Source organism: Arthrobotrys flagrans (genome assembly GCF_004000055.1).
Source record: "Arthrobotrys flagrans strain CBS H-5679 chromosome Unknown unitig_0, whole genome shotgun sequence".
Taxonomy (NCBI): domain Eukaryota; kingdom Fungi; phylum Ascomycota; class Orbiliomycetes; order Orbiliales; family Orbiliaceae; genus Arthrobotrys; species Arthrobotrys flagrans.
Window position 1 is genome coordinate 688,175 of NW_027137550.1, and position 27,274 is coordinate 715,448.

Below are 27,274 nucleotides of genomic sequence, written 5' to 3' on the forward strand. Positions count from 1 at the left end.
TGCATGGCTCTTGGAATAGACCTGCATGTACGGGCCATATGGGACACAAATTTTCAAATGTATTTATGAGGCACAGACAGACAATGAAATCACGTTGACCTCCAGCTAAAAGCTGTAGATGTTACATTTGCTGGAAATTAGGAAAGAGACTAGCTTCACGAGCTAACAGTAGGTGGGCGGGACGGGACGAAGTGGAGCGTCTAGACCGTTTTAGGATTATAAACTGCACGAGTTTGAGGAAAACAAGCCGACAAAAAGGTGTGTGTACAAGTTTTGGGTTACCTTTACACCTGGTATTTGGTCATCAAGATGCAGTGGAAATGGCTCATTAGGCGCTAACATATGGCATGGTTGCTAATATGGTGGTATAGGAGTGGTGGTGGGATGTGAATGAGAGGTGCCTTGTCATACGCCGGCGCTATTGGGCTGAGAGCTTGCTTCGTGGGTCAAAATATGATAGCGCTTTACTATGTATGTTAGTATTCATCACAAGCTGCCTGGAGAATCTCACTAGACGGGTTAGGACCTTTAACTATCACTAATTTCGTATTCTGTTAGCTCAAGCATACACACGAATTCGCGAGCTGATCGGGTCCCAACAGGACGAAAAGACATTGTAGCATGGACAACACAGAAACTCGACGTTATGTCAACATCACGGCGTCATTTATCGACGATGAGATGCCAAAAGTACACCCTGCTTTTCGGAGTCCATCGCGGTTTGACAACCAAACTGCCCAATATAAGCCACCACCTGCGTTCAAGTATGTAATACTTTCCTTGGCTTCGTCTAGCCGCCTTTAGTGAAGAGCTAATTAAGATTATTGATATTGATCGAAACAATAGGGTCCTTGAAGAGATGTTGCGAGAGCATTTCCAATCAAAATATGGGATAAGAGATCAAGACTACTCCCTGGATGAAGTTTTAACACGAACAAATGCTGCTGGCGAGCATTACGCTGGGGGGTTAAGTAAAATCCAGAAGGGATGGCTATCCCTCGGTAACAAAGCAGAATCTCTGAAAGCATGGCTTGAATTTCTTCCTGAAGAGTATGGGCTTAATATTGTGAAAGCGGGATTTGGAGTTATACTTGAGGTACGTAAAAAAATCTCACGACGTGCGTATGCGCGTGTAAAGGGGTGAAGCGACTGTCCTAAACGCTGCCCGCTAACTCGGATACTCCGAATGCAGATGGCACAAGAATCTGCCAAAAATCGGGACCAAATCATTGATACTTTTCGTAGGGTCAATGATATAGTCTCTGAGATTGAGATTAATAAAGCAAGTCTAGACCGGGACAAGACCGTTAGAGAAAGTGCACTTGATTTATTTGGTGCTATCGCAGATATAATCATAGAGCTTCTCAAACTTGGGCCAAAAGTCAACCGACAAGACTCCGAAGAGAGCCCTTCCCCTAAATCAAAGAACTCCATGTTTTCTCCTAAGGCCTTAAAGATGACGAAGTCCACCAAGCGCGAGAAGCCATCGGGTAATTTAGATGAGTTACTAGCTACAACGGAAAGAAAAGCTGCGCGCTTGCAGTCCTTTATTAATAGCTGGCGTGACAAAACGATCACGGATACCTATAAAACCACCTTGGAAGGGAACCGCCAAGTTTCAGAAATACGCTATAATACGAAAAACGTCGAAATCCAGTCGCGGAAAATTGGCCAAGATGTGAAAGAGACGGGGTCAAAAGTTGAACAAATTAGCGAAACTCTCCATCAGACCGAAGCTGATGTAAAACACATCAGTGAGGCAGTAGATCAACAGGGGTCGGAATTGAAACAGATAAAGGTTTATCTGGAAAGATATGAGGAACTATTTCGCACTAGAACGTCTAGCCTTTCGCCAGAGGAACTGAAATTCCTCATGGACGAGAAACAGCAATATCAAGACTTGAAGTCTTTTGCCGAATTCTACTTCGCCAAACAGGCAAGAAGCAGCATGTACACGCTGCTTGTCGACCAAATCAAGAAAGGTCAGTAGAAAGTAAATTTTTATGGGAGTGAATTCAATGTAGATCCTAACAAAGTGAGCTTTAGAAATATCATCTAATATTCGAAGACCAAGCTCATCTGCCTTACGGAAAGGCAGAAATACAGAATCAACCCTCCCTCTCGAAGGTTTCATCATGCTCCTAGCGTCAAGAGAAGACCCGGAGACTCGAGAAACCATAAGCTATGATATCAAAAGCGTTCTAGGCCAACCACACAAAGATATTAAGAGTATACTAAGTAGAGTACAAGATTTCGATGCAAGATCTCAAAGCCAAGCTCAATCGATGGTACAGAACGAAAGATTTCTCATGTGGATGTCCAATGATGAGTCCGATATCTTGCTGGTAGATGGAAACCTCCATTCCTCAGTGTCGGATAACCTCTCAGCAATGTCTCTCTTCAATGCAACATTCGCAATAAGCATGTCATCTATTCGCCCGGAGGATGTATTTGTCCATTTCTTCTGCGGCTTGCATACTTCGACAAGAGATTGGTTTTACGGCCCAAACGGGTTGGTGCGCTCTCTAATCATCCAGCTTCTAAGAGCTCTAGATCAGAGGGGTGACCCGAACCTTGACTTTATCAATTCCAAAAGATATGTTAGGCGTCTGAAAAAGCACGACCTCGATACTCTCTGCGTTGCAGTGGAGGAGTTAATAAACCAATTCCCTGTCGGAACTAATATATATTGCATCATTGATGGGATCTCAGTCTACGATAAAGATTACCAAGGATTGTTCGAAGGGATGAAAATCGTACTTGGACGGCTTCAGGACGTTATCCAGAATGATAACCTTGAGTCGAATTTCAAGATATTGTGCACGACGCCTGGGAGGAGCACTAGGAGGGTAAAGCAATTGCTACATCCTGAGTGCTATCTTGACCTAACTTCAAACAACTTGAATATCGGACATATCAGTGAACACTCACTTCGGACAAATTTGCCGCCGCCCTCTCCAATGTCAAGGCCACGGACACCAAATAGCATTTGGGAACAGGAAGATTACTCCGAGCGTAGAGAGCCTAGATGGAACTAGTTGATGAAAATTGGCACCTGCTGTACCACATTCTCACAGCCCGGGAAAATAGGTATACTTTCGATGCCTTAATTATATACAGTTCTTTATGTCAATAACTGTATCTAATTCCGTGCTTTAAAGTATATTTAATTGTCATAATGCAATAACTTAAACTTTGAAAACTACATGTATCCATGTAGTAGCAAGTAACTTTTCGGACTGCATGCACAGCAAGGGAGTGGTCGAATTATTAATTTAAATTGGCTCATATTATGAACAGGCATCCCCTTCACAAATTCAAGCGCCTACCGTTATATGCCTGTAGGATGCCTGAATTTGCTATATATAATCGTTGTGCCATCCAACTGCATTTCGAAAGCGGTAATTTTCGTAAGCATGTCAACCCTCTGAGCGCAAATCCCGTCAGCCCAGCTGGGGCCGGGGATATAGGCCGCGCTGCAGCCGGATGGGAAGGTGTGTATATAAACGATTATAACGTTCCCTGGCTTATTCGAAATCAAATTCAAACCATCATCTTGTCTTTTTTCTTTATTGGTGTTATTCTATTCTATTGGAAGGCATTCTACATTTTTTATACAAAATTTTGCGTTTTCCCTCCAAAATTCTCATAGTTCCACAAGTAAAATATCAGCATCATGCCTACCCGGTCAATTGCCATAGTCGGTGGACTAAACATGGATATGATATACTCTGTCGACCGCGTTCCTGATGTAGGGGAATCCAAAGACGCTATTTCTCTCGTTCAATTCCCCGGCGGCAAAGGCGCGAATACAGCCGTGGCGGCTTACAGAGCAAGTCATACCAACCCGTCTCAGAAAGGGAGAGCTGGCCGACAGGGCGGCAGCAGCAGCACTGCTAGTGACAACATTCGAGTTTTCATGAACGGTGCAGTTGGAAGAGATGCGTTCGGAGCACAACTTAAGCAACAGCTAGAAAACAACGGTATTAGTACTGCCGCCTTGCGAGTTCTCGACAACGAGGTCAGCGGGACATGCTGCGTCTTCGTTGAGAAGAAGACTGGTGAGAGCAGGAATATAGCATATCAAGGGGCAAACCTCAAATGGACACCAGTTGAAGCAAATTCGGTAACCTGCTTTGTGGGGGGTGGGAACGAAAAACCAGATCTTATTGTTCTCCATCTTGGTATTCCAGCGGACGTCGTGGAAGGTGTACTAACCACTGCTGCGAAGACAGGAGTGGACACCCTTCTCAACCCCTCTCCTGCTGTTCCTCTGAACAACAGCACCTACAAAAACCTCACACATCTGGTCCTCAATGAGTCAGAAGCAGCCCTGCTATCCGGTGAGAGCCTTGAGAAATTCCAAGGCCCCGCAGCATGGCAGAAAGCGGGGTTGTATTTCATACGACTGGGTGTTAAGAATGTGGTTATCACACTTGGTGCCAAAGGAGCCTTTTATGTGACACATCAAGGTGAGATTGGATATGTGGAGGCAGAGAAAAATATCACAGTAGTCGATGCAACAGGAGCAGGGTACGTAGTCCTCAGTGACCTGAAAGGATCCAGAGCCTTTTGGCTAATATGCAATCTTACACCAATATAGGGATACTTTCGTGGGAGCATATGCGGTAGGGTATGTAACAAGCAAGGACCAGGGCCAGGGCAAGTGGAACATCGCGAAAGCGGTCAAACGAGCATGCAAAGCATCCGCCGTGACCGTCCAACACTTTGGAGCTCAGGAATCGATTCCCTGGTCAGACGAGATTGACAAATGAGATACCTCCATGTACAAGCGCCCTCAGCTGTATCTAAATGCGTAATACGTTGTACGAAGAGCCGAAGGAAAGCGAAATAGATAGTCATCTTAGCCTTTGCATTATATGATTTCACCTATTTTTCGGTGTCCCCGCCCTCGACGGTACCATCCGGAACCAATTACGGTGCAGGATTTGGACCAAACACAATTATTTTGTAACCGCCCATAAATCGCAAACGGGAATCCCATTTCTTTGCTTTTCCTTGAGAGTGAAGAATGCGAGACCTTATCGCATTGTATCTAAGAACAAGCTCTGTGCATGCGCGGGGTACTGCCGAAGTGAGAACTTGCAGTCGAGTCGCATGGCTTTATATATTCAGGCCGGGATACTTTGTGATAAAGCTCAATATCCATCTAGAGACACTCAAAAAGAAAGAAAATAACCGACCCCGAAAAATCAATCAATTGAACTCGAACTCAACAATTTGTAGTTTTTAAGATCCCCATTAGTATTTAAAAATGGACTCCGAGACTAAGTACCTCCTATCGTTGCGGGCAATCCGTGAGAGGGCCAAAATTGTTTGGACAGCAGCACAGACAGGAAATCTCAGCCATTTTGACCTCCACGAGGATCGTCTTGAAGATGTGGCGAAATTCGTGCTGTCCGTCATTGAAGTAAGTAAATATATTTAAAATACGTGCTTCTAACACCTCTCGTATTTCCCCCGTGATTCGAACTGATTTTCTTCTTTGGCTTGGTGTAATATATTGACATATTGAATCCAACCCATAGCGTGATTTCGGGCCCAACAAGTTCGATACTATCCCACCTCACGGCCGCTGGCAACACTTTGAAGTTGGCGGAGTCCCTCGAGTCACCAACTTGATTGAAAGTTGGAAAAGCCAAGGTGTGACCGATGAAGTAGAGATTACCCGTCGATTGATCGATCTCTTTTTCGTTTCTGTGCTTTTAGACGCAGGCGCAGGCGATGTGTGGCGTTATGTTGAGCCGGGCACAGAGAACAAATATGAGCGCAGCGAAGGCATTGCGGTGGCGAGTTTATATATGTTCAATGAATTTGCCTTTACAACAAGAAAAATTCCAGCGGTTGACGGTAAGTGTAGAACGATCCTGTACCCGCTTCGTTGATGGCGTAAAATCCAACAGCTCTAAATCCGTTTGGGGAATACTAGGCCAGGGTCTCGTCAACCTTAGTGCGGATGCGTTAGCTGCAGGGTTCCAATCATCTACTAGTAATGAGATGCTCGGTGTAGAGTCTCGTGCTGCTCTTTTAAAGAGTCTCGGAACATCTTTGCTTGCCCACCCCAAGGTCTTTGGGGAAGAAGGCAGACCAGGGAATGTCGTTGGTAAGAAACAAACCCTGGCTTATTTCAAGACCAAAAGACGATTCAGAGATTTGCTAATGTTTCCCTTAGATTATATGTTAAATAGTGCCGGAACATCGGACCTCGATGTTTTCGTCCTTTGGGATGCACTCCAAGAAGTCTTAATCCCTAGCTGGCCTAAGGATAGAACGACAGTTAACGGAGCCCCCGTCGGAGATGCATGGCCATTGAGCATATTGCAGAAACAGGCAACGACTACAACTGCTGGAATCCAGCCTTTCCACAAATTGACTCAATGGCTTACCTATTCATTGATGGTTCCCTTCCAAAGGCTGTTGAAAAAACAGTGGGCGAATGCAGACGCATTGACTGCACTTGCTGAGTATCGAAATGGTGGTTTGTTTGTCGACCTTGGAGCTATAACATTAAAGCCAGAAGCTCTAGAGAAAGGTTTGAAGGCATCTGGTCAGGAGTTGCCTCTGTTCGATGCTAGTGACGATGTTATTGTGGAATGGCGTGCATTAACGCTCGGACTTCTCGATGCTGTTTATGAAAAGATCGTGGCGAGCATTGAGGGAAGGTATAACGTTCATTTGAGTATGGCCCAAGTCCTCGAGGCGGGAACTTGGAAATCAGGGAGGGAAATAGCTGCACAAAAGAGACCAACTACAAAGTCTAGCCCAATTCTTATGCGAAGCGATGGAACTTTGTTCTGATGGAAATCCGGCCTTCATTGGTCTCGCGTCGGCCTTCACGTAGTCTAGCTAGTTTCTGTCTTCTCACCAGGTGCCAGTTTAATATAATTGAGTCCAACATGCAACAAATAGGAACTTGAACATTGAGAAGTACCAAACTTTGACAACATATTCCGAGCGAAGGAAAAAGTGTAATGGGATAGCGTCAAGCAGAAGTAAAAGTCCATAAATACGAGAATCTGGTGATCTAAGTTTCATCTTGAGCAGTAGACTCAGTGTCGAGATATATCTCAGTGAATCTGGTGCTTTTTGAGCTTCCAGCCTCTGAAGTGTTGGTTAAGCAGGCCTCTTGGGCTCCAATTTAGTCATGTGATTTATATGACTAAGCTGAATAGGCTTGGCGTAGTCGCAGCCCAACACGCGTCATGTGCCCTAGCCTTCATGATGGATAGCTCCGGCTCAGGCGATTCCATAAACCTCTCAACCACCCTACCTTGATACGGATTGTTCGAACATCTGATACCCCTACGGCATGCTTTCGTTATAATGAGAAATGGCCTAGTACCGAATGCTGATTTTCCTTTCGACGTCCACTAAGTGCGCACCATTACATATATGATACAGTACACCACTGGAGCTTTCCAAGCTAGCTCTCTCAGTTGTAGATCCAAGATACCCAAAGTCCCCGATATTCGATATTGAATACACCCGATACCTCATATTCTTAGTATTTAAATCCCAAATATCATAAAATATGGGTCAAGGCTATTCTACCTCTGCGCCCTCGGCCGGCGCATTCAGCGTCGATACCAGCGAGCTCCACGATGTCACATACGAACGATCGATGGGCACCTCACGATTCATGAAATCGATACGAGTACGACACAAAGACGGCCAACTAGTTGTCAAGATCTTTGCAAAGCCCCTAGAACCTCTACCGCTTGATGACTACCGACGGGAGATCCAAAGTATACCTGCCCCGCATCACCCCGCCATTTGCTTCCTTCGTCCTAACATTAGATGATTTTTAGTGGAACGAGACATCGTCGCCGATATTCCGAACGCTCTGACATATTCTCGAGTCTATGAAACCGATCGTGCGGCATACCTCATCCGTCAGCACCTTTATAGCAGTCTCTACGATCGCATAAGTACCCGTCCGTTCCTCGAAGACATCGAAAAACGATGGATAACCTACCAACTCCTTTGCGGTCTACGAGATTGTCATGCCAAGGGTCTTCACCACGGCGATATCAAAGCCGAAAATATCCTAATTACAACTTCAAACTGGGCCTACCTCTCGGACTTTGCACATTTCAAGCCGACATATGTACCGGAAGATAATCCGGCGGATTTTTCCTATTTCTTCGATTCTTCGGGTAGGAGAACATGTTATGTTGCACCGGAGAGGTTTCATAGTCCGCCAAAGATCGTGCAGGATAAGATTACAGATGCGATGGATATCTTTAGTCTGGGTTGTGTTATTGCGGAGTTGTTTTTAGAGGGGACGACGCTGTTTAATTTGTCGACGTTGTTTAAATATAAGCAGGGGCAGTATAACCCGGCATTTACGCATCTGATTAAAATTGAGGACCCGGAGATACGGTCGCTAGTTACGCATATGATCAATGTCGATCCGACGCAGCGGCTAGGTGCCGATGGGTACTTGAGGCAGTGGCGACAGAAAGCCTTTCCGGATTATTTTTATAGTTTCTTACATCAGTATATGAATACTGTCAATGATCCGACATCTGGGAGGAGTCCGATGTCGTCGGATTATATCAACCTCGGGGAATGCGATAAAAGAATCGATAGGATATACCAGGACTTCGACAAGATATCCTTCTTCCTAGGGCACTCTGCCGAAAACCCGGTGCCGAACTCGGAACTCCATGGAGAAATGTTTCCGGTGACGCTGGATATTCCGAATTACCAGGCTCAAGTCCAGAGATTGAATATTGAGGCGGACGACGGAACATTGATGTTCTTGACTTTGATTACTTCATCGCTAAGGAATACGGCTAGAGCGAGGGCGAGGTTGAGAGCTTGTGATTTGATACTGGCGTTTGCGGAGAGGGTGACGGATGAGTCGAAGGTTGATAGATGTTTGCCTTATTTGATTAGCTTGCTGAAAGATGCGGCGGAGCCGGTACAAGTTGCTGCTGTGAAGGCAATTACACAGTTGGTATGTTTAAAATGTCATGTGCAAGAGTTACAGCACTAACCAGGAGCGTTCTAGATGGAGCAAGTTAGGGTGGTATCACCAGTGAACGTATCTGTCTTTCCTGATTATATTCTTCCGAATCTGGCCGGTATCACTGGGAATGATTTCATGGGAATCAAACTGCACGGTTCACTTGCACGGGCTACTCTAGGATCGTGTATGGCATCGCTTGCGGAATCTGCTTCACGGTTCCTTGACATGGCACAAGCATTACGCGCAGACGGATCATTGCCTAGTGCTGATCCACAGGCTGAACTTAGCGTAAAGATAGATGGGATGCACTCCTCGTCTTACGATATGTCGAAAAACGACTTGATATCGTATTTTGAACAACAATCGACACTACTCCTCACCGATGGCGACTCATCTGTTCGAAGGGCGTTCCTACCTTGTGTCTCACGGCTTTGCGTATTCTTTGGACGAAGTAAAGCGAACGATGTGCTTTTAAGTCATTTGAATACATACCTAAACGACAAGGACTGGCGGCTAAAATGCGCTTTCTTCGAGACTATCGTGGGTATGGCTACATTCGTCGGGTCCGCAAATTTGGAGGAATTTATATTGCCGCTTATGATGCAAGCTCTCACCGACCCAGAGGAATTTGTGATCGCAAAGGTCATCAAGTCGCTTCGGCGTATGGCGGAACTGGGGTTATTCCAGAAGAGCAAGACGTGGGAACTTATGACTACAGTATCTAGATTCTTGGTTCATCCTAACCCTTGGATACGCGAGGCTGCTGTGTCTTTTTTGGCGACGAGTTCGAAGTGGCTTACTAAAGCTGAGGTTTTGACGATTGTTGAGCCGATGCTTGCGCCGTTTTTGAGGGGGGCTATTAGCGATGTATCGGATGTGGCGCTGGTCAATAGTCTCAAACGACCGATCCAGCGGGCGGTCTATGATACGGCTGTGAATTGGGCCGGTGGAACAAATAAAACGGGCTTTTGGGCGAAGAATACGAACTCAAGGGCCGGTGCGTTCAGGGATTCCGCACTGCTGTCTAATCCGCAGGAGTGGCAGATGGTGTTGGCGGAGGTACAATCCGGGGCTAGGAGTGAGGAGGATAGAGGATGGCTGCAGAAGCTACGGAATTTCGGGATGGTGGAGGAGGAAGAGAAGCTACTACTCTTCCTGAGAGATTATGTCTACCGGACGGCGCAGAGAAGAGCCAAGCCTGGCACGGAGATTATGACATCGATGCTGAATAATGTGGTACCATTGTCGTCGTTGGATATTACGCCCCAGACAATCTTCTTTGAGGAACTGAATGGTGATAGGCATGGGTTTAGGCAACAGCTTGTTGGGGATGTGAGGAGGAATGGGATTTTATCGCAAATGTCGTCTGGGGCGGTTACACCGAGGACGCCGCAGATTGATAGACATCCTACGAGGCTGGGGGTTGATAACGCGCTTGAGAGAGTCCCGACTTCTAGAAGTCTACGAAAAGCGCCGTCAAGTCTCGATGAACGGTTGTCGATTCAATCTGGAGGTTCGTCGCACCGTGCGGTTTCCAAAGATGGAATTTTACCGCCTTTTAAGACAGCAAAGGCGGCTGCCTCGGTTGGAGTCGAAGCCCAGAATGCGGTAGGAAGTTTCCAGTCTATTCATTCGCCGTATAGCGAGCGACAACTACAGTTCCCTGCACCCCTTGGTCTCGATACTTCCGGACCGACACATTCATACTCCGGCGGAGATCCGGATGTTCTTGGGTTGCTAGACAATATGTTCCAGGATAATTATCCTTCCGACATTGCAGAGTTTGGACCCATGATTGTGCCGGCGACTAGGAGACAACCGATTAAAAGAAATACTGGGAGGTCTGCAGCGGGGATATGGAAACCGGATGGTGGTCTAGTCGCACAATTAAACGAACATACCGGAGCCGTGAATCGGGTCGTTGTTGCACCCGATCATACATTCTTTCTTACAGCTTCTGATGACGGGACGGTTAAAGTATGGGATGCGAAGCGATTGGAGAAGAACGTAGCGACGAAGGCTAGAGGGACGTATACACATAGCAATGGGGCGAAAGTTCAATGCCTTTGCTTCGTAGAGAATACGTATACGTTTATTAGTGCGGCGTCGAATGGGAGTTTGAATATCGTTAGGGTTGAATATGGTGGTAGTAAGAAGGCGCCGAAGTTTACGTTGTTGAGGGAGTATATGTTTGAGAGTGGGGAGGTGGCGACTTGGATTGAGCATTTCAGGGCTGGTGAGTAGTGAGTACGAATTCTTACTTGGTGGATATCTTACTGATTGAGGCATAGATACGACTTCTATTTTAATGATTGCGACGAATAAGGCACGAGTTGTGGCGTTGAATCTTCGTACGATGAGTGAGGAGTACAGTCTACACAATCCAGTACACCATGGCACCCCGACTTGCTTCCATATCGACCGTAAACACACATGGATGCTTGTGGGTACCTCGCATGGTATCCTAGATCTGTACGATCTTAGGTTCCGACTACGTTTGCGTTCTTGGGGTCTCCCTGGTGCTACACCGATCCACAGATTACTCGTTCATCCTTCGAGGGGGCGAGGAAAGTGGATATGCGTGGCTGGCGGTAGTGGGCAAGGCGAGATTACGGTGTGGGATGTGGATAAATGCCAATGTCGGGAGGTCTACCGTGCCAATGGCGAACTTGACTCTGATAAAACTTATGAACCCTGGAGGGTGGATGAGGAGACACCTGAAGCTGTGTTATCGCGATTTGCGAGCCAAATATTGGAACCCAGTGGGGTTATTAGCGTCGACCGCGGGGTCAGAGGCATTGCAGTAGGACTGGATGCACATCACGATGAAACTAAGAGTGGTGCAGGGTTCTTGATCACCTCTGGCGCGGATAGGAAGCTAAGATTTTGGGATTTGGGCAAGGTGGAGGCTTCGGCGGTGTTTAGTGGGTTGGATGCTGAGGAAGGGAAGCCGAGTTATGTGTTTACGCAGCCGGTGCCGAATTTGGCTATTACAACTGAGAAGCCGGCGGTTGTGAAGGATCCGAAGGATTCGAAGAAGCACAAGGGGCCGAGTCGACCGTCCAGATCGACAGTTATTTCTTTGCAGCAACAGTTGATGTTGAGGTCGCATTTGGATTCGATTTTGGATGTGAGTTTTTCTTCCTCTCAAATCTTTAGTTGGGGATATGGCTTAATGGTTTCTAACCCGGTGTTCTTATTCTAGGTTGCAATTTTGGAGTTGCCGTACGGGATGGTCATTTCCACAGACCGATCCGGAGTTGTGCTTGTTCACCAGTAGTTTTTGATAGATGATGCTCATGCATATTGTACATATGATACCCGCTGGCGTTTAAGGAAGAAGCCCTCCACTGAAAAATATGGGAAGGATAGATAGAATAATAGGAATCATTTAAGATTCTCACGGTAACTGTCCCACAAAATATACTCCTTTTCAACCTTTCATTTCTACATCGTCTGCAGACGCCAAGACGAGAGTTCCGTCGCGTAACTGCTTCTCCAATCGCGCAACTTCCTCGAGTGATTTCGCGTTCCTGATCATGTCTTGTATGCGAAGCCTTTCGCTTTGTGTGTATGTTGTTTTGAAGTTCTTTTCGGGGCGGGAGTCGCCGGATGAGACGTCGAAGTGACGTGATTTTACGCCGAGTATCTGTGATTTTTTGTTAGTTCTGCCTTCCCCTCGATGAAGTGGGTATTTTATAGCATACCTTCGCAGCGGCTGGCGACGGTTCCTCCTCCGTTCCAAACAGCTTCTCTGCTTCTTTCCTCTCAGCAGCCTTTACTCTCTCATAATCCAAATATCTAACCGTAGGACACGCCCACACGACCCATAGTCTATAATTCTCCTTCCTAACAACCGGATTCTCCAGCAACACCAGATGGACCAACTGTTTCAATTTCCCCAAAGGGACCAAATCCACCAACTCCGAGAGGTTATTATTTTGCAAAGCTATGCAGTAAAGGTTCGGAACCGAAGAAGCGAGGGTAGCTTGGATGCTGGATATGCGGTTTCTAGCGAGTAGGAGGGTTTTGAGACGCGGGGAGAGAGGGAAGTTTCCGAGTTGTTGGATGTCATTGTCGGTGAAGTCTATGGCGTCTTGATCCTAGTAAATCAGCGAATGGAGAAGGGAGTGGTGAAACTCGTGTTTAGCTGGTGTGATTTTATTTTATTTTTATTTTTCATACGGGTTATAGAGGGGATGGTATTGTGGAAGGACGCGATGGATGTGTGGGTGGGTGGGACGGTAGTGGTACCTTTGCGACACCGAGGTTTTCGATGATAGGGATTTTATGACCTGGAGGAGAGGATGGTATGTTAGATATGCAGCTGGAGGCCTCTGGGAGAAAGTGGAGATAGGTAGGTACCTCTGAGGTCTAGTTCTCTTTCTTTTAAAGGATTGAGGTATGACGGTGAATCCGCCAGTAGTTCTGCTGAAAGACGCATCTTGTCGGTGTATGTATAGTAGTTGGTATATGCGAGAACCGACCGTCCCCTCGAAAGATAGTTACGACGACACTTCTAGAAATCAATTGACCGCGATGATTCCAAGGAAGGTTCTATCGAGTTTGATTGGATCGTGTGATGCCAGGCTTGTTGGTGATGGTGGTTGTGGTGAAGTGAAGTTGCGGCGCTCGCACTAGTCGAAATGGGTGGTTGACTTTAGTCTGGTTGGTTGGTCCTAGCTATGGTTCTAGCTCAGGCTGCTGCTCCGAAACTTTAACCCAAAATCTTTTTCCCTCTTCTCTTCTCTCTTGGGTCCACCCCTCCATCCAGCTTGAGTTTTGAGGGTCGCAAGTTATTATTATTCTATTAGGTATTTATCCAAAAGTTCCTTGAGAAGCTCTTCGGGTTATTTGTTCAGTCGAATCTAATTTTATCTTTTTTTTCTCTCTCTTCACTTCCATTGTGAGGGATCAGTCGAAGCTATTCACAAGACAGGAAAGGAATCAATATGGTAACTGAAAAGATCACAGTCGGGTCTGGTCCCGAAGCTGTAAGTTTTATATACTCCTTATCCATGATATTTTGAATATGCAAGCTAAAGATATTATTTGCTTAGGTTTCGGAGCTTTTCGATACCGTATTTGTATGCCCTTCCATACTCCGTCTATGCTGAGGGAGCTCCACATGCCGACCCTGCAGTGTTCGATCTTGGTGTATGTTCCTAAAAATTTTGGATTTGAAGTGAGTGGTGTGGGTATTAATGGTTGGCTATTAGGTCCCAATCCTCGGTATCTGTTATGGTTTGCAAGAAATTGCCTGGCAGAGGGGTAAGAACGTTGCTGCGGGTGAGAAGAGGGAGTATGGAAATTCGACGCTTCGTATTGAGAGACACACCGATAAGGCACCTCACGTTGATGCCTTATTCGATAGCGTTGAGGACGATACAAATGTTAGTTCTAAATAATTCCCTTTTTTGTAAGAATGGTCCTCCCTAACGAGTACGAAATTACAGGTCTGGATGTCCCACGGCGACAAGCTCTCTGCTGCCCCTCCCGGCTTCATCACCATCGCCAGCAGCCCCACGGGCCGGTCTCTCGCACGAAGAAATCCCACTTTACGGAATCCAATTCCACCCAGAAGTCACACACACCCCATTCGGCAGCAAGATTCTCGAGAACTTCGCCGTTAAGATCGCCAAATGCCAACAAAACTGGACTATGGAGGAATTCATCTCGAAGGAGATTAAGAGAATCCAAACGATCGTTGGTCCTGATAGTCATGTCATTGGTGCCGTTTCAGGCGGTGTCGACTCCACTGTTGCTGCGAAACTTATGCATGAAGCTATTGGAAACCGATTCCATGCTATCCTTGTCGACAACGGTGTCATGAGTGCGAGCAGGTCTTGGAAACTTTGAATAAGCACCTTGGCATCAATTTGACTGTTGTCGATGCCAGCGACGAGTTTTTGGAAAAGTTGGCTGGTGTGGAGGATCCGGAGAAGAAGAGGAAGATTATTGGAAATACTTTTATTCATGTTTTCCAGCGGGAGGCTAAGAAGTTGACTGCGGGACATGGAAAGGATATTGATTACCTCTTGCAGGGTGCTTTGTATTCTGATGTTATTGAGAGTATCAGCTTTAAGGGACCAAGTCAGGCTATTAAGACACATCACGTACGTATTACATATTCGGGATCTGGGAGATTGGTACGTATTGGAACTGATTGGGTTGTTTTAAACAGAACGTCGGTGGTCTACTCGAGAATATGAAGTTGAAGCTCATCGAACCCCTCCGTGAGCTATTCAAGGATGAGGTTCGAAATCTCGGTAGTCTCATGGGTATTACAGACGACCTTTTTTGGCGTCAGCACTTCCCCGACAGGAATCGCCATACCTATCCTCGGAGAGGTCACCAGGGAACAAGTCGACATTGCCCGACGAGCCGACCACATCTTCATCGAAGAAATCAAAAAAGCGGATATCTACGGAGAAATCTCCCGGGCATTCGCAGCTCTTCTACCCATCCGTGCCGTCGGTGTCATGGGTGATCAAAGAAAATACGATCAGATTATCGCTCTAAGAGCTGTTACGACTACTGACTTCATGACTGCGGATTGGTATGATTTTGATAGCAAGTTTTTGAAGCATGTCAGCAATCGGATTGTGAATGAGGTGGATGGGGTTTGCAGGGTTCTTTATGATGGTAAGTGTTTTTCTTCGTCCAGTTTTGATTGCGAGGCAGCTAGCTTGCGCTTTCCCGATTTTGCCGAGTGGGGGATGTCGATGCTAATTCTGCGTGCGATGGGGTTTTAGTCTCTCAGAAGCCGCCTGGTTCTATTGAGTTCTTGTGATCAAGTATTAGAATGGGAAGGAGGCATTGTGCTTTTTTCTTTGTTTTCTTTCTTATTTCTAGATAGATGGAGAGATACATTCAATATAAACTAGATTCGATACCCCAGTTCTGGTCGTTCCGGTCCCTAGGCACTGCGACCACATGATATCCAGAACCTACGGGACCCCAAGCTCTTCGGAAAAAATTAGTTACCATTAGCATTACCAAAAAGGGTGGTAGAATTGCATGGGGGGCTCTCAATCCGTTCAAGCTCAAGTGTTAGTCTGTCAAGGTCGTCGAATTAACAAGCGAAAATGCAACTGCAACAGCCAAAATAACCCGAGGCTTTTTAAATCCAGCTCAAAAGCCAAGACTCCCACGAAACTAACCGTTATCCTGCACCTTTCTCACACCCTCCATTGCCTATCCTTTTTGCGCAAACCTCAAGTTTTCTGACATAATCCTCAACCTCTCCCACCTTCGATCTCCTCGTCCTCCTCTACAAAAGCGTCATCGCAGAAGTCGCATTATGGCCCCGCCTTTATCCGCCGGAGACCCGGACGCTGGCCTTAGGCCTCATGATCACTGTAAACTCGGTCCCTTCCCCCCCCTCCTTACCCTGTTAATTATGAATTCGTTCTCCAATTATATCACATCAATCTGTCATCAAGCCCGCTAATGAACCTATTCCATACTCCAACAAATAATAGATAAAATAAGACTTCCAAAATGGAGATACTCGTTGCGACAGAAATTGCTTCCGTTGATAAGATGGGAGACCCCTTATCTGGCTGCTATACAGGTATATTATATACTCTTACGTCTTACGTACCCATCCGGCTTTTATAAATCGATATAATATCCTACCCACGCTGAAGATGGGGATCCGGGTTTAACGGAAATTTGGGTTATAGGAATCATTACGCACCGATCCTCTCGATACTTATTTTGCGATTACGGCGAATCTGGGGACGCACACCTTTTTCATGATATTTTTACCGATATGCTTTTGGTTGGGGTATACTGAGTTTGGGAGAGGGTGTGTGATCTATCCAGTCCTTTGGAGGGGGTTTATGGGAGTGGGGCGGCTCAAGATGGCTGATCAATGGTGGCGGGGGATAGATTGGTTCATGTTTTGGCTTCTGGGGTGTTCTTTAGCGGGTTTATGAAGGATTTCTTCTGGTATTGTTATTCTTCACCTCGATGTTATGTTGGAGGTGGCTAACAAGTTGGGAATCTAGCCTACCTCGCCCGCTGTCCCCGCCGTTACATCGGATTACCATGGTACGAATTCTATTCCCGACAAACCCATTCCGACACCATGCAGATGGCTAACGAATGGGTGCTAAATAGTCCGGTTCCGCGGCCCTCGAATACGGCTTCCCGTCAACCCACAGCACCAACGCCGTCTCCGTCGCTCTCTACTCCCTCCTCATCCTTCGCGACAACCCTTCAATCCCCGACGACCAACGTATAATCTACATAATCCTTGCCGCCCTCTACGCTACCTCCATCGTATTCGGTCGGGTCTACTGCGGCATGCACGGATTCCTCGATGTGGTCGTCGGCTCGATCCTCGGTGTTATACTTGCGCTCGCAGAGTGGGCTTACGGACCTGTTACGAATCAATGGGTGTGGTATGGAACTTGGATCGCACCGTTGACGATGACGTTGGCTATTCTTGTGTTTGTGAGGATTCATCCGGAACCGGCGGACCCGTGTCCTTGTTTTGACGATGGAGTTGCGTTTGCGGGGGTCGTTATTGGGATTGAAGTCGGACAGTGGCATTATTCAAAAACTTCGTTTGGGTGGAACACTCCCGTCCCGGCAACAGTACCATATTCCTACCAATCCGTCGGTCCCGTATCAACATTCTTAAGATTCGTAATGGGGGTAGCAATAATCTTCGTATGGAGGGAAGTGGCAAAATCAGTGTTGTTAAGGTATTTACCGCCGTTGTTCCGGTTTATCGGCAGGATTGGATTGGTTCTGCCGAGAAGACATTTTATCGATGCGAGGGAGTATAAAAGCGTTCCGTCGCATTTGCCGGATGAGACGATTCCGCCGATTGGACAGCTGCCGAGGATGATTAGGCGCGGGAGGTCGGATAGTGTCGGACCTCAGAGTGCAGCGGATGCGTATGAGACGTTGGCTTTTAGGGAGAGGAAGAGGAGGGAGAGTTTGGGACAGGAGGGGATGAGTCCGGGGTCCAGATCGCCGGCTAGGTCGCCGTTGGGACAGGAGAATGGGAATAATGGGAATAACAATTCGTTAGGGGGGTTTATTCAGCAACAGCAGCAGAAGTTGAAAGAAAAGGAAGCGGAAGAGAAGGCTTCCGAAGAGGCTTATGAGAAGCAGGAGAGGGAGATGTTGAGTCAGATCGAGAAGCCTAGGGTTAGGTATGATGTGGAAGTTGTGACAAAGTTGTTAGTTTATAGCGGTAATTATATACTCCGACGCTATCCATCCCCCGGCTTTTGTTTTACGGAACCACTGACGAGGAATGGGGTTTGTTATATATAGGAATCGCATGGTGGTCTGTCGAGGGTACTCCCATTTTGTTCGAATTGGTGGGGCTCGGTGCCGGTCAACCGGGCGCCGATAAATAAATACCAGGTACTAAACTTAAAGTACTTGCGTAGGTGAGAGTTTTCTTTTGTTAGGGCTTGCTGGCAGGCGTTTACCATACATACGAACGAACGGATAAGGTACATACCGAAAGCCTTTCATATTCTTAGAGGAGATGTTTTTTTTTCTTGGCAGGTATGAAGAAGGATATGTTTAATTTTTGAGGGAGGGGAGAGGCGGTATGTACATACGATAATATGACGAAGGCGACGACGACGGTAGGTAGACGGCATAACTTGTAACGCTTTTTTTTGATGTAGGCATGTATAATGCTGTTACCTTTTTTCTTCGCTACCCTTACCATTAATACCCAATCGATCGATTACATCGCGCTATGATATAAACCCTGTTCTTGAGATCGTGTGAAAATGATTCTAGATGAGTCTATATACAGCTAGTACACTTAGATATCGAGATTCTTCAATCCGACATGAATTCATATGCATGAACATCCTCTAACCCCCCAAATATCCGATTAAACCTTCTCCCCCTCCAACAATCTCTCAATGACCTCCTTCACCAACTCCTTATCCGCCTTTGCCACATCTTCCACTCTCTTCTCGGCTACCGCCAATCCCTTGAATTGATCCGGAAGCACGTCGTCGAAATTGTATCCTTCGATTCCGTTTAACGCTAGATCGACGGCATGGCTGAATTTCGCGGGGTGGGCAGTGGATAGGCAGACTTGGTGGACTTCCGTTCCGTTGGATGCGATCTGTCGGAGTGCAGCCGTGACGCCGACCGAAGAATGGGGGTCGAGGACGTACTTCGAGTCCGAAGCCGTGTAAATTTCACGGATTGTTTCGACGGTCTGGTTTTCGAATTAGCCGATCTTTCCGATTCGTGAAGTTGATATATAAACTCACCTGCTCATCGCTAACCCTCTCGCTTCCAAAGTCGGCTTTAGCTTCCTCCAACATACCCGGTGTGACGCTAAAGCCCCTCTGAGTCTTCAACGCAACCATCATCTCCTTCACCTTCTCGCTCGCCTTCTTCTGTCTCTCGCTCAACTCCTGGTCCGCCGTGGTCTCCCTCTCGAACGCCAAATACCACAATAACCTTTCAAAATTACTCGAAACCAGAATATCCATAGCAGGGCTCAACGTCTCCTTAACTCCAAACCCATGAGCCTTAGCCCCATCGGCTGGGATCCCACCCTCCGCATCCTTCCCGGAAACAGCATGGATCTCATACGTCCCGGACTTCCAGAATCGATCCAAAATATCGTTTTCGTTTGTCGCTACGACTAATCTTTCGATGGGGAGACCCATTCGTTTTGCAAAGTAACCCGCGAGGACGTCTCCGAAGTTTCCGGTCGGGACGACGAAACGTGGGGTTAGGTTTTGACCCGGGTAGGCCTTTTGGAGGGCGAAGTACGAGTGAAAGTAGTAGACTATTTGGGCGAGGATGCGGGCCCAGTTTATGGAGTTCACGGCGCCGAGTTTGTGGAGGGCGTTGAAGGCGGCGTCGGCGAATAGTTCTTTGACGATGTCCTATACATAAGGATTCCATCAGCCTTCGGTCCGCAGGCTGTAGATACAGGGGTATGGGGGCAATGGAGGAGACTTGCCTGACAATTATCAAATGTTCCCACCACGGCCAGATTGTGCACATTCTTATCCAAAACACTAGTCATCTGCGCCTCCTGTATCGGTGAAATCTTCCCCTTGGGATGCAAGATAAACACCGAAATATTCTCCTTTCCCCTCAAGCCATAAATAGCAGCGCTACCAGTATCCCCACTCGTAGCCCCGATAACCGTCAAAGTCTCCTGTTCCTCCACACTCTTCCCCTCATTCCGTCTCGACAAAAAATACTCAAACAGATTCCCCACGAACTGCAGCGCAACATCTTTAAACGCAAAGGTAGGGCCGTGGAATAGCTCCAACAGATGTAGATTATCCGATTTACGAAGAGCGGTGAGGGGAGTTATCTCGGGGGCTCGGAAGGTGGAATAGGATTTTGAAATTAGGAGTTTTAGATCTTCCGCGGGGATTTCGGCGGGGGAAATGTAGAGGGAGAAGAGGGAGAAGGCGATTTCTTGGAAGGATTTGGTGGACCAGGTTGTTTGCCAGTCGGCGGGGAGGGTGGGGATGGCTTCTGGGATGAAGAGACCGCCGTCGCTGGCGAGGCCTTTGAGGACCGTGTCTTCGAAGGAGAACTATGGCCTCCCGTTAGTATAATTGAAGGTATTCAAAAGGGTTGGTATGGGGGCTTACGCCGGAGGAACCTCCTCGAGTGCTGAGATATGATTGCGCGGAGACCATTGCGGTTGATTTTCAGGTGGATTGTAGTATAATGACTGGCTTGGTAGTTCTGCGACGGAGGGGGTTTTAGCGGGGTGAAGCTATTTAAAGGACATCGACTGTTACTCACTGCTACTAATTGACTCACGATATGTATATATCGACCGTAGAAGCAATCGAAGAAGGGTAAAATACTTCGGGGTTATAGGACCAGCTATATATAATTCGAGGAAAGTATTTGCCTTCGCGCAGGTTTAATTCATCTGTTTCAATTCGGGTTGGGTAGCGAATTCGCGCGAAAACGGTTGGCCTCTTTGGTGTTTTGCCGAACCGGAGCCCACTTCATGACCACAGCTCGAGTTCGGGTACTAGTTATGATGCACATGGGCGGAAGCATTGGTCCGCCAGACCGCTGCGATGAGCCCTGCAGCATCTGGCATGATATCCCTGGTTGTATACAATATTAGTCCCCGAGTAAATATATCAGCCAAAGATATTTAAGCATATCGAGGTACCAGTTTCGATAGTAGGGTTACAGAGCACGATCGATGTAAATACTTTATAGAGCCCACAGGCAAGATTTGATATCCGACGACCCCAGCTTCGAAGACCGAAGCTCTGCTATGCATGCAGAATCAACTTCAAACTCGTCCGCAATTGGTCTTGGCAAGATTTTATGCAACAATGTAACACCAGCATTCAACCAAACCCTCTCATGACTTCATATCAAAATACAATGGGAATACGAAATTACACTGGTGAATATTTAAGCAAGTACTTACCTAGATACTCAGGCAAGTATTACCACGAAATCACTCCAAACCCCAGGCCACTTGAGCACCTGGCTATCCATGACCGTCGACGCCAAAACTCCACAAAAATCACCACGGAATACCATTTTCTCTTTCCCTCCGCTTCACCCATCCCAAGGGTTCCTTAGCTCAGTCGGTTAGAGCGTGGTGCTAATATTCATACAGATTTTACGCCAAGGTCGCGAGTCACCCTCGTAGGAACCATAGGATCTTTCTTTTTGCTAAATTTAACATCCACCTGCTGGTGATTACCACGGTGGGCTTGTCTTTTTCTTGCTTCTTCCTAAGGGGGTTCGAGGGTAGTGACGTAGCATGGGGGCGATTATAGGAGGAAGGAGGGATGTGCATGGATTATACAGCCAGTGGACACATTTAAAAGAATTAACAGTCGCAAAACCAAGAACATGTACATAAATAAGCATCTAACCCTCAACTCAGGCTTGAAGAAGCGTGTCCGCGCGGCCTAAGATGATCGATACTTTGGTATCAAATATTCGAATCAGAATTTCAACAGGAGCGCCTCAACATGTGCATATGCATAGTCTACACCCCGGATCGAGATCTCATATATAAGCTACCGGCCTCAGCCTTGAGCGAGGGACATTCATTCTTGCTACTGATCGCTAGCAAGATAGAGGTCATCGATACTCTGTCGAGATATATATCTATTCACAAATAAAGGAAACCTCGACCATTGCTATTGGATGTGGTAGAAGATTCGAGGCTCGAATGGGCAAAAAACAACGCAGGCACATAGGAGAGTACGGCAGGCCTACGAAATGGTTCCCAAAAATACTTGCAAAAGGCAGTAGTGGGATATATCTCTAGTACGGCAGGAAAGAGTCTCATTTATCAGACGCAATCTCTCCCTTTACCGTCTTGTCATCACACATCCATCGTATCTCCCTAGCATCAGGACCATCAGTCATCATAGCAGCAGAGAACGGAAGGTAGAAAAAATTTTCCACATAGAAAAAAAATCCCAAAAAATATGAACTGGTTCCTACGAGGGTAAACTCGCGACCTTGACGTAACATCTGTATTAATATTAGCACCGCGCTCTAGCCGACTGAGCTAAGGAATCTGCTGTTCATGCCAACGTCCTCTCGGAAGTCATATATAGACCTTTCCCGACTTGTTTGCTCTACATATCGCATGGTGTTCGCTCATTGGATATTTTACATCTTGATCTTTGGCCTAAACCGAACTTGGATCTTTCTTGAACTAGATCTGGAGTTAGAGCTAGAGAGCTAGAGTCATTATCCTATAGAGTGGAAGGTTTGGCTCTATTCGGTCTCAGACAAGTCTTGTCGCTATACCAGACAACACAAGTTCGGCTTCATTAAAATACAACAGGAACAGTCCAAAATCCGACATGAGGCTTAGGTTTATGGCACAAGGTTTAACTTGTGGTTTTGATCGGGCGATGGAAGGTTTAAGGAAAGATACTCAGCGCGGCGTTTGTCTCACCTTTTAAGCAAAGGTAAGATCGAGGAAGCTGACAACCTTAGCAATACCGGCGTATTAGCTGCGTACACGCGCATATGTCAAAGCAGCCGTACGATTACATCCAAGTCGTCGATATATTGCAATCTCGGTACTAGCGGAGGCGATCGAGCTGTCAATATATCGCAGAGGCGATCGAGTTGTGCCATTAAACGCTGCGCCGGATAACGTAATAAACGTTTCCAGAACATGGCCGCTGCGTGGCTCCGATCACCACCTCCCGGTAACTTCAGACATCATATTTTTCCAAAACGAGAAAGCATGATCTTAGTTATGGGCCATGTGTTTCCATGCTCGATAGGAATACGAGATGCTCAATGGGTATATTATGCAATCGAATTTCCCCGTTAGACTGGACTATCATCAGCATCGAATCCCCAGCTCAAATTCTCGAGCTCGCATCTAGATATCTCCAAAGATCCATCCTCATCAAAGCCTACTAGTATTATCAATATACATTCCCATCAAAAGCTCAAAAGCTGATATAAAAAGCATCCCAATCGGCTAAATTTCAACCAAGAATCAATATCGCCACCAAGGGTTAACCTCCCGCTCTGAACGACAAGGGCCGGTTTTGGTTTCATTCTAGATTGTACTATTTGCGAAAAACAAGATTGCATGTATTGTTTTTACCGTATGTAAATGGGCGTTGTGGGGGATTGGCCTCCATCCTTAGCACGTGTACATCGTTAATCGAAGCTGCAACCAACCCACAAATCGAATAGCCAATCATCATATCATCCCTTGGTTGGTGAGATTTACGTCAATACTACCTTAAGCCGCCGGAATCGAGTTGACTCGATTTGAATTTTGCTTTGGATTCCATAAAACCCGGGAGATCTTCTGACCTCAAATAAATCCCATGGCTGATGCTTCTTTCCAGAAGGCGACGCAGAGGTTTTCCCAGAGGTATGGGCTGTATTCGATGTAGATGCTTGTTACGGAGGGGTGGTTGGAAGATAGGACATGATATCGCAGTTCGTTCTAGTTGTGTTCAAGCTGTACCAATTATCAGGCTAGCGAAAGACAGTTCCGAACCGAGAATGGGTCAGTTTTGTATCGGTAGATATTTAAGGTAAGCTTGCAAGGCTAAGTCATTGGCATCCATAAATACAAGAGAGAGGATAAGAGGATAAACCTAGACGACTTCCACCCCAAGAACGAATCCGATCTGAAAAAAAGCAAGAAAATATAGTTACTAATACACAGAATGCCCAACAGTCATCAAGAGAAACCACAATCTCCCCTTAGGCATCAGAAGTTAAAAAATGAAAAAGAATAAAAACCGCGAAGGAAAGGTATAAGTTGGTATAATAGTGCTTTCAAAAGGCTCAAAACAAACCAAAAAAAAAAAGACGACATCAACCGACCGAGGAATAGGAAAAGAGGAGGAAGAAAAAAGGTCGACAGCAACAATTCCAAGAGTTAATAGTCATCATGAATCCGTTAAACCAAAAAATTCCGTGAGAAAAAAACCGCTAGCTCTTTCTATCGAAGAGAGAAGAGTAAAGGAAACGAAGGAGAGGTAGGGAAGGGGAAATCGCAAAGGGATATCAATCAGCAAGCAAAAACGACAGCCAATCTCGTGTGGCCAAGCTTTCCCTTCCCTTTTTTGTGGCAACAAGCGTATGTATATACATTATCGATTAGTTATTTATTAACCGCCGCGCGCGCAGCCGTAATCTATCAGAATCTTCTTTTTGTTTTTCTGGTGCGGCTTTCTTGCAAGCAATGTATGGTGGAATGGGGAGTTAATAGCAAACTAAAACGGGCTCCTTTTTGGTGAACAGAGAATTACCGTTTGGCATCCGAAGTGGGATCGGAACCAAGGTGCCTTCTTGATGCGGAAGAACTGGCCTTCTCGTTCACTTCGTCCGAGCTCCGGTGTTCTCCTTCAAGCCCGCCGAATTCTTCTTCGCTTTCTCGTTCGATTGTCAATTGCCAATGTTGTGGCAAGCATACACATACAAGCTAACACCTATATTAGCAAAATTTTCATAAAATCTGTTCTGCAGATGCGTACTCACCGGGAAAGCTTTGACGTCTGCGCCTATTGTAGGGTCGTTAAGCTCCGGGTCTGTCTGAGCAGAAAGGCCACTGTCCCGCTGCGATCTCCTCTGCACATAATCCTCTGCTCGGCCATTAATTCGGACACCAGTGGCCCAACCGTCATCCCAGATACCCAGTACCCGAAGCATATCACCTCTCTCCAATTCAAACTCGTCCTTGGCACGCGGAGCATATGCCCAAAGGGTTGCCACATCGTCGCCCGGTTTAATGTTATCGGCTGAATAATAATCCTAGACGCAAATCGTTAGAATGTCATACGATGATTGATGAGTATAGAATGTGTACCTTAAATGCTGGTAGCTGCTCCGACTGTGAACTACCGTTATACATCGGCGAGGAAATACCTCCCCGAGCATCTGACAACGGCGAGTTCATGGTATCAAGCATCGACCCGCTGGACACGGAGACAGTTCTAGAGCCTCTAGGTGGTGGCATCAACGCCTTCTCTCCATATGGAGCGGGCGACGATGAATCATACCGGCCACGTCCACTACGTGCTCCCCGGGTCGAAGGTGTAGCACCGGTCTCACTCGAGGGATTGTTATTCTCCAGCGCAGACATCCTAGCAATTCTGGTGCTAGGCAGGGCCTCATATCCCTCGGTTCGACCGCCCGGTTGGTACACCATCTGGCCTTGTTCCAATGTTCGTCGACGGGGTGATTGTTGGTTAAAGATCGATCCTTCGTCCTTGCCGTTCTTCTTCCTCCTCCTTCGGACCAAACAGAGGGCGAGCAATGCAATCAAGGCGATAGCTGCAATGGCACCAACCGCAATTCCGGCAATAGCACCACCTGATAGTTTGTCGTCGCTGCCAGATCCGGCGCCACCTGTCGGGGTAGCAGTAACAGTCGCAGTGAACAGAGGAGGCAGCGAAGTTGTCGGAGGCAGTCGGACACCCTCGCACTCACTAAGGTCAACACTGTAGCAGCAAGTATCCGTCGCATTAGGGGAGCTCGTGCCACAATACGAGCATAGTCCGGGAAGGTTGTTACTACTCAACATTAGCAAAGGTATAACTATTCATACATTAATATTTTTTAGACGTACCGGTAGCCGCAGTTGACGTTCTCGTTTTCGACAGCCGGTATGCAGTTCCCACTAAGAGAATCGGCAGGCAGCGCACAGATCGTAAAGTCGGAGCGAATTTGATCAGTCTTGTCGGACCGTGTCGAATTACAGGTCATAGGATCGGACGCAATAATCTGTTCGCTGGTAGCGAATTGTGCCTATCGAAGTCTTAGCTCCAGTCTTCGGTTTCATTCCCCCCCCTCCATATTAAACTTACACAGCTGTCAGCACAAAGCACAGACGGGGCATTTTCCGATTGACACGATCCCTGAGCTTCCTGCACCATACGATTGCAAAGAATGCTAGTTGTGAATCGTGCATACAAGTTTGATGTATCCGACAAATTAAGTCCGGTGCAGCCGAGGAGGTCTTGGTATTTGGTTTGCACATATTGGTCGGTTATGTATGTAGCAAATTTCGTATCGAAATCCTGGGTGTTGGAGACGAAGGCCAGGAATGGGCTATTTCCATATGTCAGTACCGCGGTTTCCGTGTACCGACATCTACATGCACCCCTTATGCATGCATATTATAACATTTTTTCCAACTTACAAATTCCCCGCACTATCGGTAGACACAGACGAGCCATTGAATGCCGGGCAGAGGCGAGATCCGGAAAGCGAGATGCATGCTGCAGATGTTGATGCTGCACTGAAAATGGCCACAACGGCCAGCCGAAGAGCCGTGGGCATACTATCCAAAACTTCGGCTCGAATAGACAACAAAAATTCACAACAAAAAAAAAAAAAAAAAAGACGAGTAATCGGTATCAAAAAAGGGTTTAAGAAGTAGCCTGGAGTCCGTAGCAAAGTCTTAAAATAGCGATTGTACTGGTACGAAACTGAAGACGAAAGCGGCTAGTCGGACAAAGAACAAGCGTCGGCAAGTTAAACGATCGTAAGCAGCCAAACGAGGAGGTTGGCGTGTGGATGGCGAAAAGGTGTCGTCAAAATACCAGCGAAAGAAGCATTAAAAAAACACCAAAAAAATTTCAAAAAGAACGGCTTGCTAGTATTTGGAAAGAAGAGTCGGTCCGATGGGAGATCAAGGGTATGTCGATTATATTATTGAGCTAAAATCGAGGCAGCCTTGTCGATAGGGTAAAAGAAGGCTACGGAGTGGTTGGAGAACTGGAAAAGGATGGTTGACGTTGTCGATGGGAATTAGTAGCGTGT

General features: G+C 46.6%; 9 protein-coding genes across 9 annotated transcripts; 6 read left to right on the forward strand and 3 right to left on the reverse strand.

The window, feature by feature from the left end:
- Positions 1-621: 621 nt before the first annotated feature.
- On the forward strand, positions 622-3,038 carry DFL_003313 (uncharacterized protein; the record flags this gene model as incomplete). The annotated part of the gene is made up of 4 exons (XM_067632234.1): positions 622-764; positions 847-1,096; positions 1,193-1,982; positions 2,047-3,038. 4 exons carry the CDS (start codon positions 622-624, stop codon positions 3,036-3,038), a joined length of 2,175 nt encoding a protein of 724 aa, XP_067490522.1.
- Positions 3,039-3,676: 638 nt separating this feature from the next.
- Positions 3,677-4,775, forward strand: DFL_003314 (uncharacterized protein; the record flags this gene model as incomplete). The annotated part of the gene is made up of 2 exons (XM_067632235.1): positions 3,677-4,533; positions 4,604-4,775. 2 exons carry the CDS (start codon positions 3,677-3,679, stop codon positions 4,773-4,775), a joined length of 1,029 nt encoding a protein of 342 aa, XP_067490523.1.
- Positions 4,776-5,275: 500 nt separating this feature from the next.
- DFL_003315 (uncharacterized protein) lies at positions 5,276-6,819 on the forward strand (the record flags this gene model as incomplete). Its single annotated transcript, XM_067632236.1, has 4 exons — positions 5,276-5,431; positions 5,550-5,871; positions 5,951-6,124; positions 6,194-6,819. The coding sequence occupies 4 exons, from the start codon at positions 5,276-5,278 to the stop codon at positions 6,817-6,819; spliced, it is 1,278 nt and encodes a 425-aa protein (XP_067490524.1).
- Positions 6,820-7,552: 733 nt separating this feature from the next.
- On the forward strand, positions 7,553-12,275 carry DFL_003316 (uncharacterized protein; the record flags this gene model as incomplete). The annotated part of the gene is made up of 5 exons (XM_067632237.1): positions 7,553-7,766; positions 7,830-8,983; positions 9,038-11,231; positions 11,287-12,125; positions 12,201-12,275. The coding sequence occupies 5 exons, from the start codon at positions 7,553-7,555 to the stop codon at positions 12,273-12,275; spliced, it is 4,476 nt and encodes a 1,491-aa protein (XP_067490525.1).
- A 153-nt stretch (positions 12,276-12,428) lies between these two features.
- DFL_003317 (uncharacterized protein) lies at positions 12,429-13,439 on the reverse strand (the record flags this gene model as incomplete). Its single annotated transcript, XM_067632238.1, has 4 exons — positions 12,429-12,644; positions 12,703-13,098; positions 13,250-13,290; positions 13,361-13,439. 4 exons carry the CDS (start codon positions 13,437-13,439, stop codon positions 12,429-12,431), a joined length of 732 nt encoding a protein of 243 aa, XP_067490526.1.
- Positions 13,440-13,947: 508 nt separating this feature from the next.
- DFL_003318 (uncharacterized protein) lies at positions 13,948-15,788 on the forward strand (the record flags this gene model as incomplete). The annotated part of the gene is made up of 9 exons (XM_067632239.1): positions 13,948-13,989; positions 14,056-14,082; positions 14,139-14,152; positions 14,215-14,388; positions 14,452-14,838; positions 14,895-15,111; positions 15,180-15,276; positions 15,320-15,640; positions 15,751-15,788. 9 exons carry the CDS (start codon positions 13,948-13,950, stop codon positions 15,786-15,788), a joined length of 1,317 nt encoding a protein of 438 aa, XP_067490527.1.
- Positions 15,789-16,298: 510 nt separating this feature from the next.
- Positions 16,299-18,378, forward strand: DFL_003319 (uncharacterized protein; the record flags this gene model as incomplete). The annotated part of the gene is made up of 7 exons (XM_067632240.1): positions 16,299-16,356; positions 16,480-16,571; positions 16,684-16,808; positions 16,892-16,951; positions 17,011-17,053; positions 17,123-18,209; positions 18,293-18,378. The coding sequence occupies 7 exons, from the start codon at positions 16,299-16,301 to the stop codon at positions 18,376-18,378; spliced, it is 1,551 nt and encodes a 516-aa protein (XP_067490528.1).
- Positions 18,379-18,872: 494 nt separating this feature from the next.
- On the reverse strand, positions 18,873-21,083 carry DFL_003320 (uncharacterized protein; the record flags this gene model as incomplete). The annotated part of the gene is made up of 7 exons (XM_067632242.1): positions 18,873-19,208; positions 19,264-19,890; positions 19,968-20,558; positions 20,617-20,638; positions 20,701-20,713; positions 20,774-20,778; positions 21,013-21,083. The coding sequence occupies 7 exons, from the start codon at positions 21,081-21,083 to the stop codon at positions 18,873-18,875; spliced, it is 1,665 nt and encodes a 554-aa protein (XP_067490529.1).
- Positions 21,084-24,755: 3,672 nt separating this feature from the next.
- DFL_003321 (uncharacterized protein) lies at positions 24,756-26,791 on the reverse strand (the record flags this gene model as incomplete). Its single annotated transcript, XM_067632243.1, has 6 exons — positions 24,756-24,932; positions 24,989-25,261; positions 25,317-26,022; positions 26,079-26,257; positions 26,317-26,560; positions 26,652-26,791. 6 exons carry the CDS (start codon positions 26,789-26,791, stop codon positions 24,756-24,758), a joined length of 1,719 nt encoding a protein of 572 aa, XP_067490530.1.
- Between the last annotated feature and the right edge of the window lie 483 nt (positions 26,792-27,274).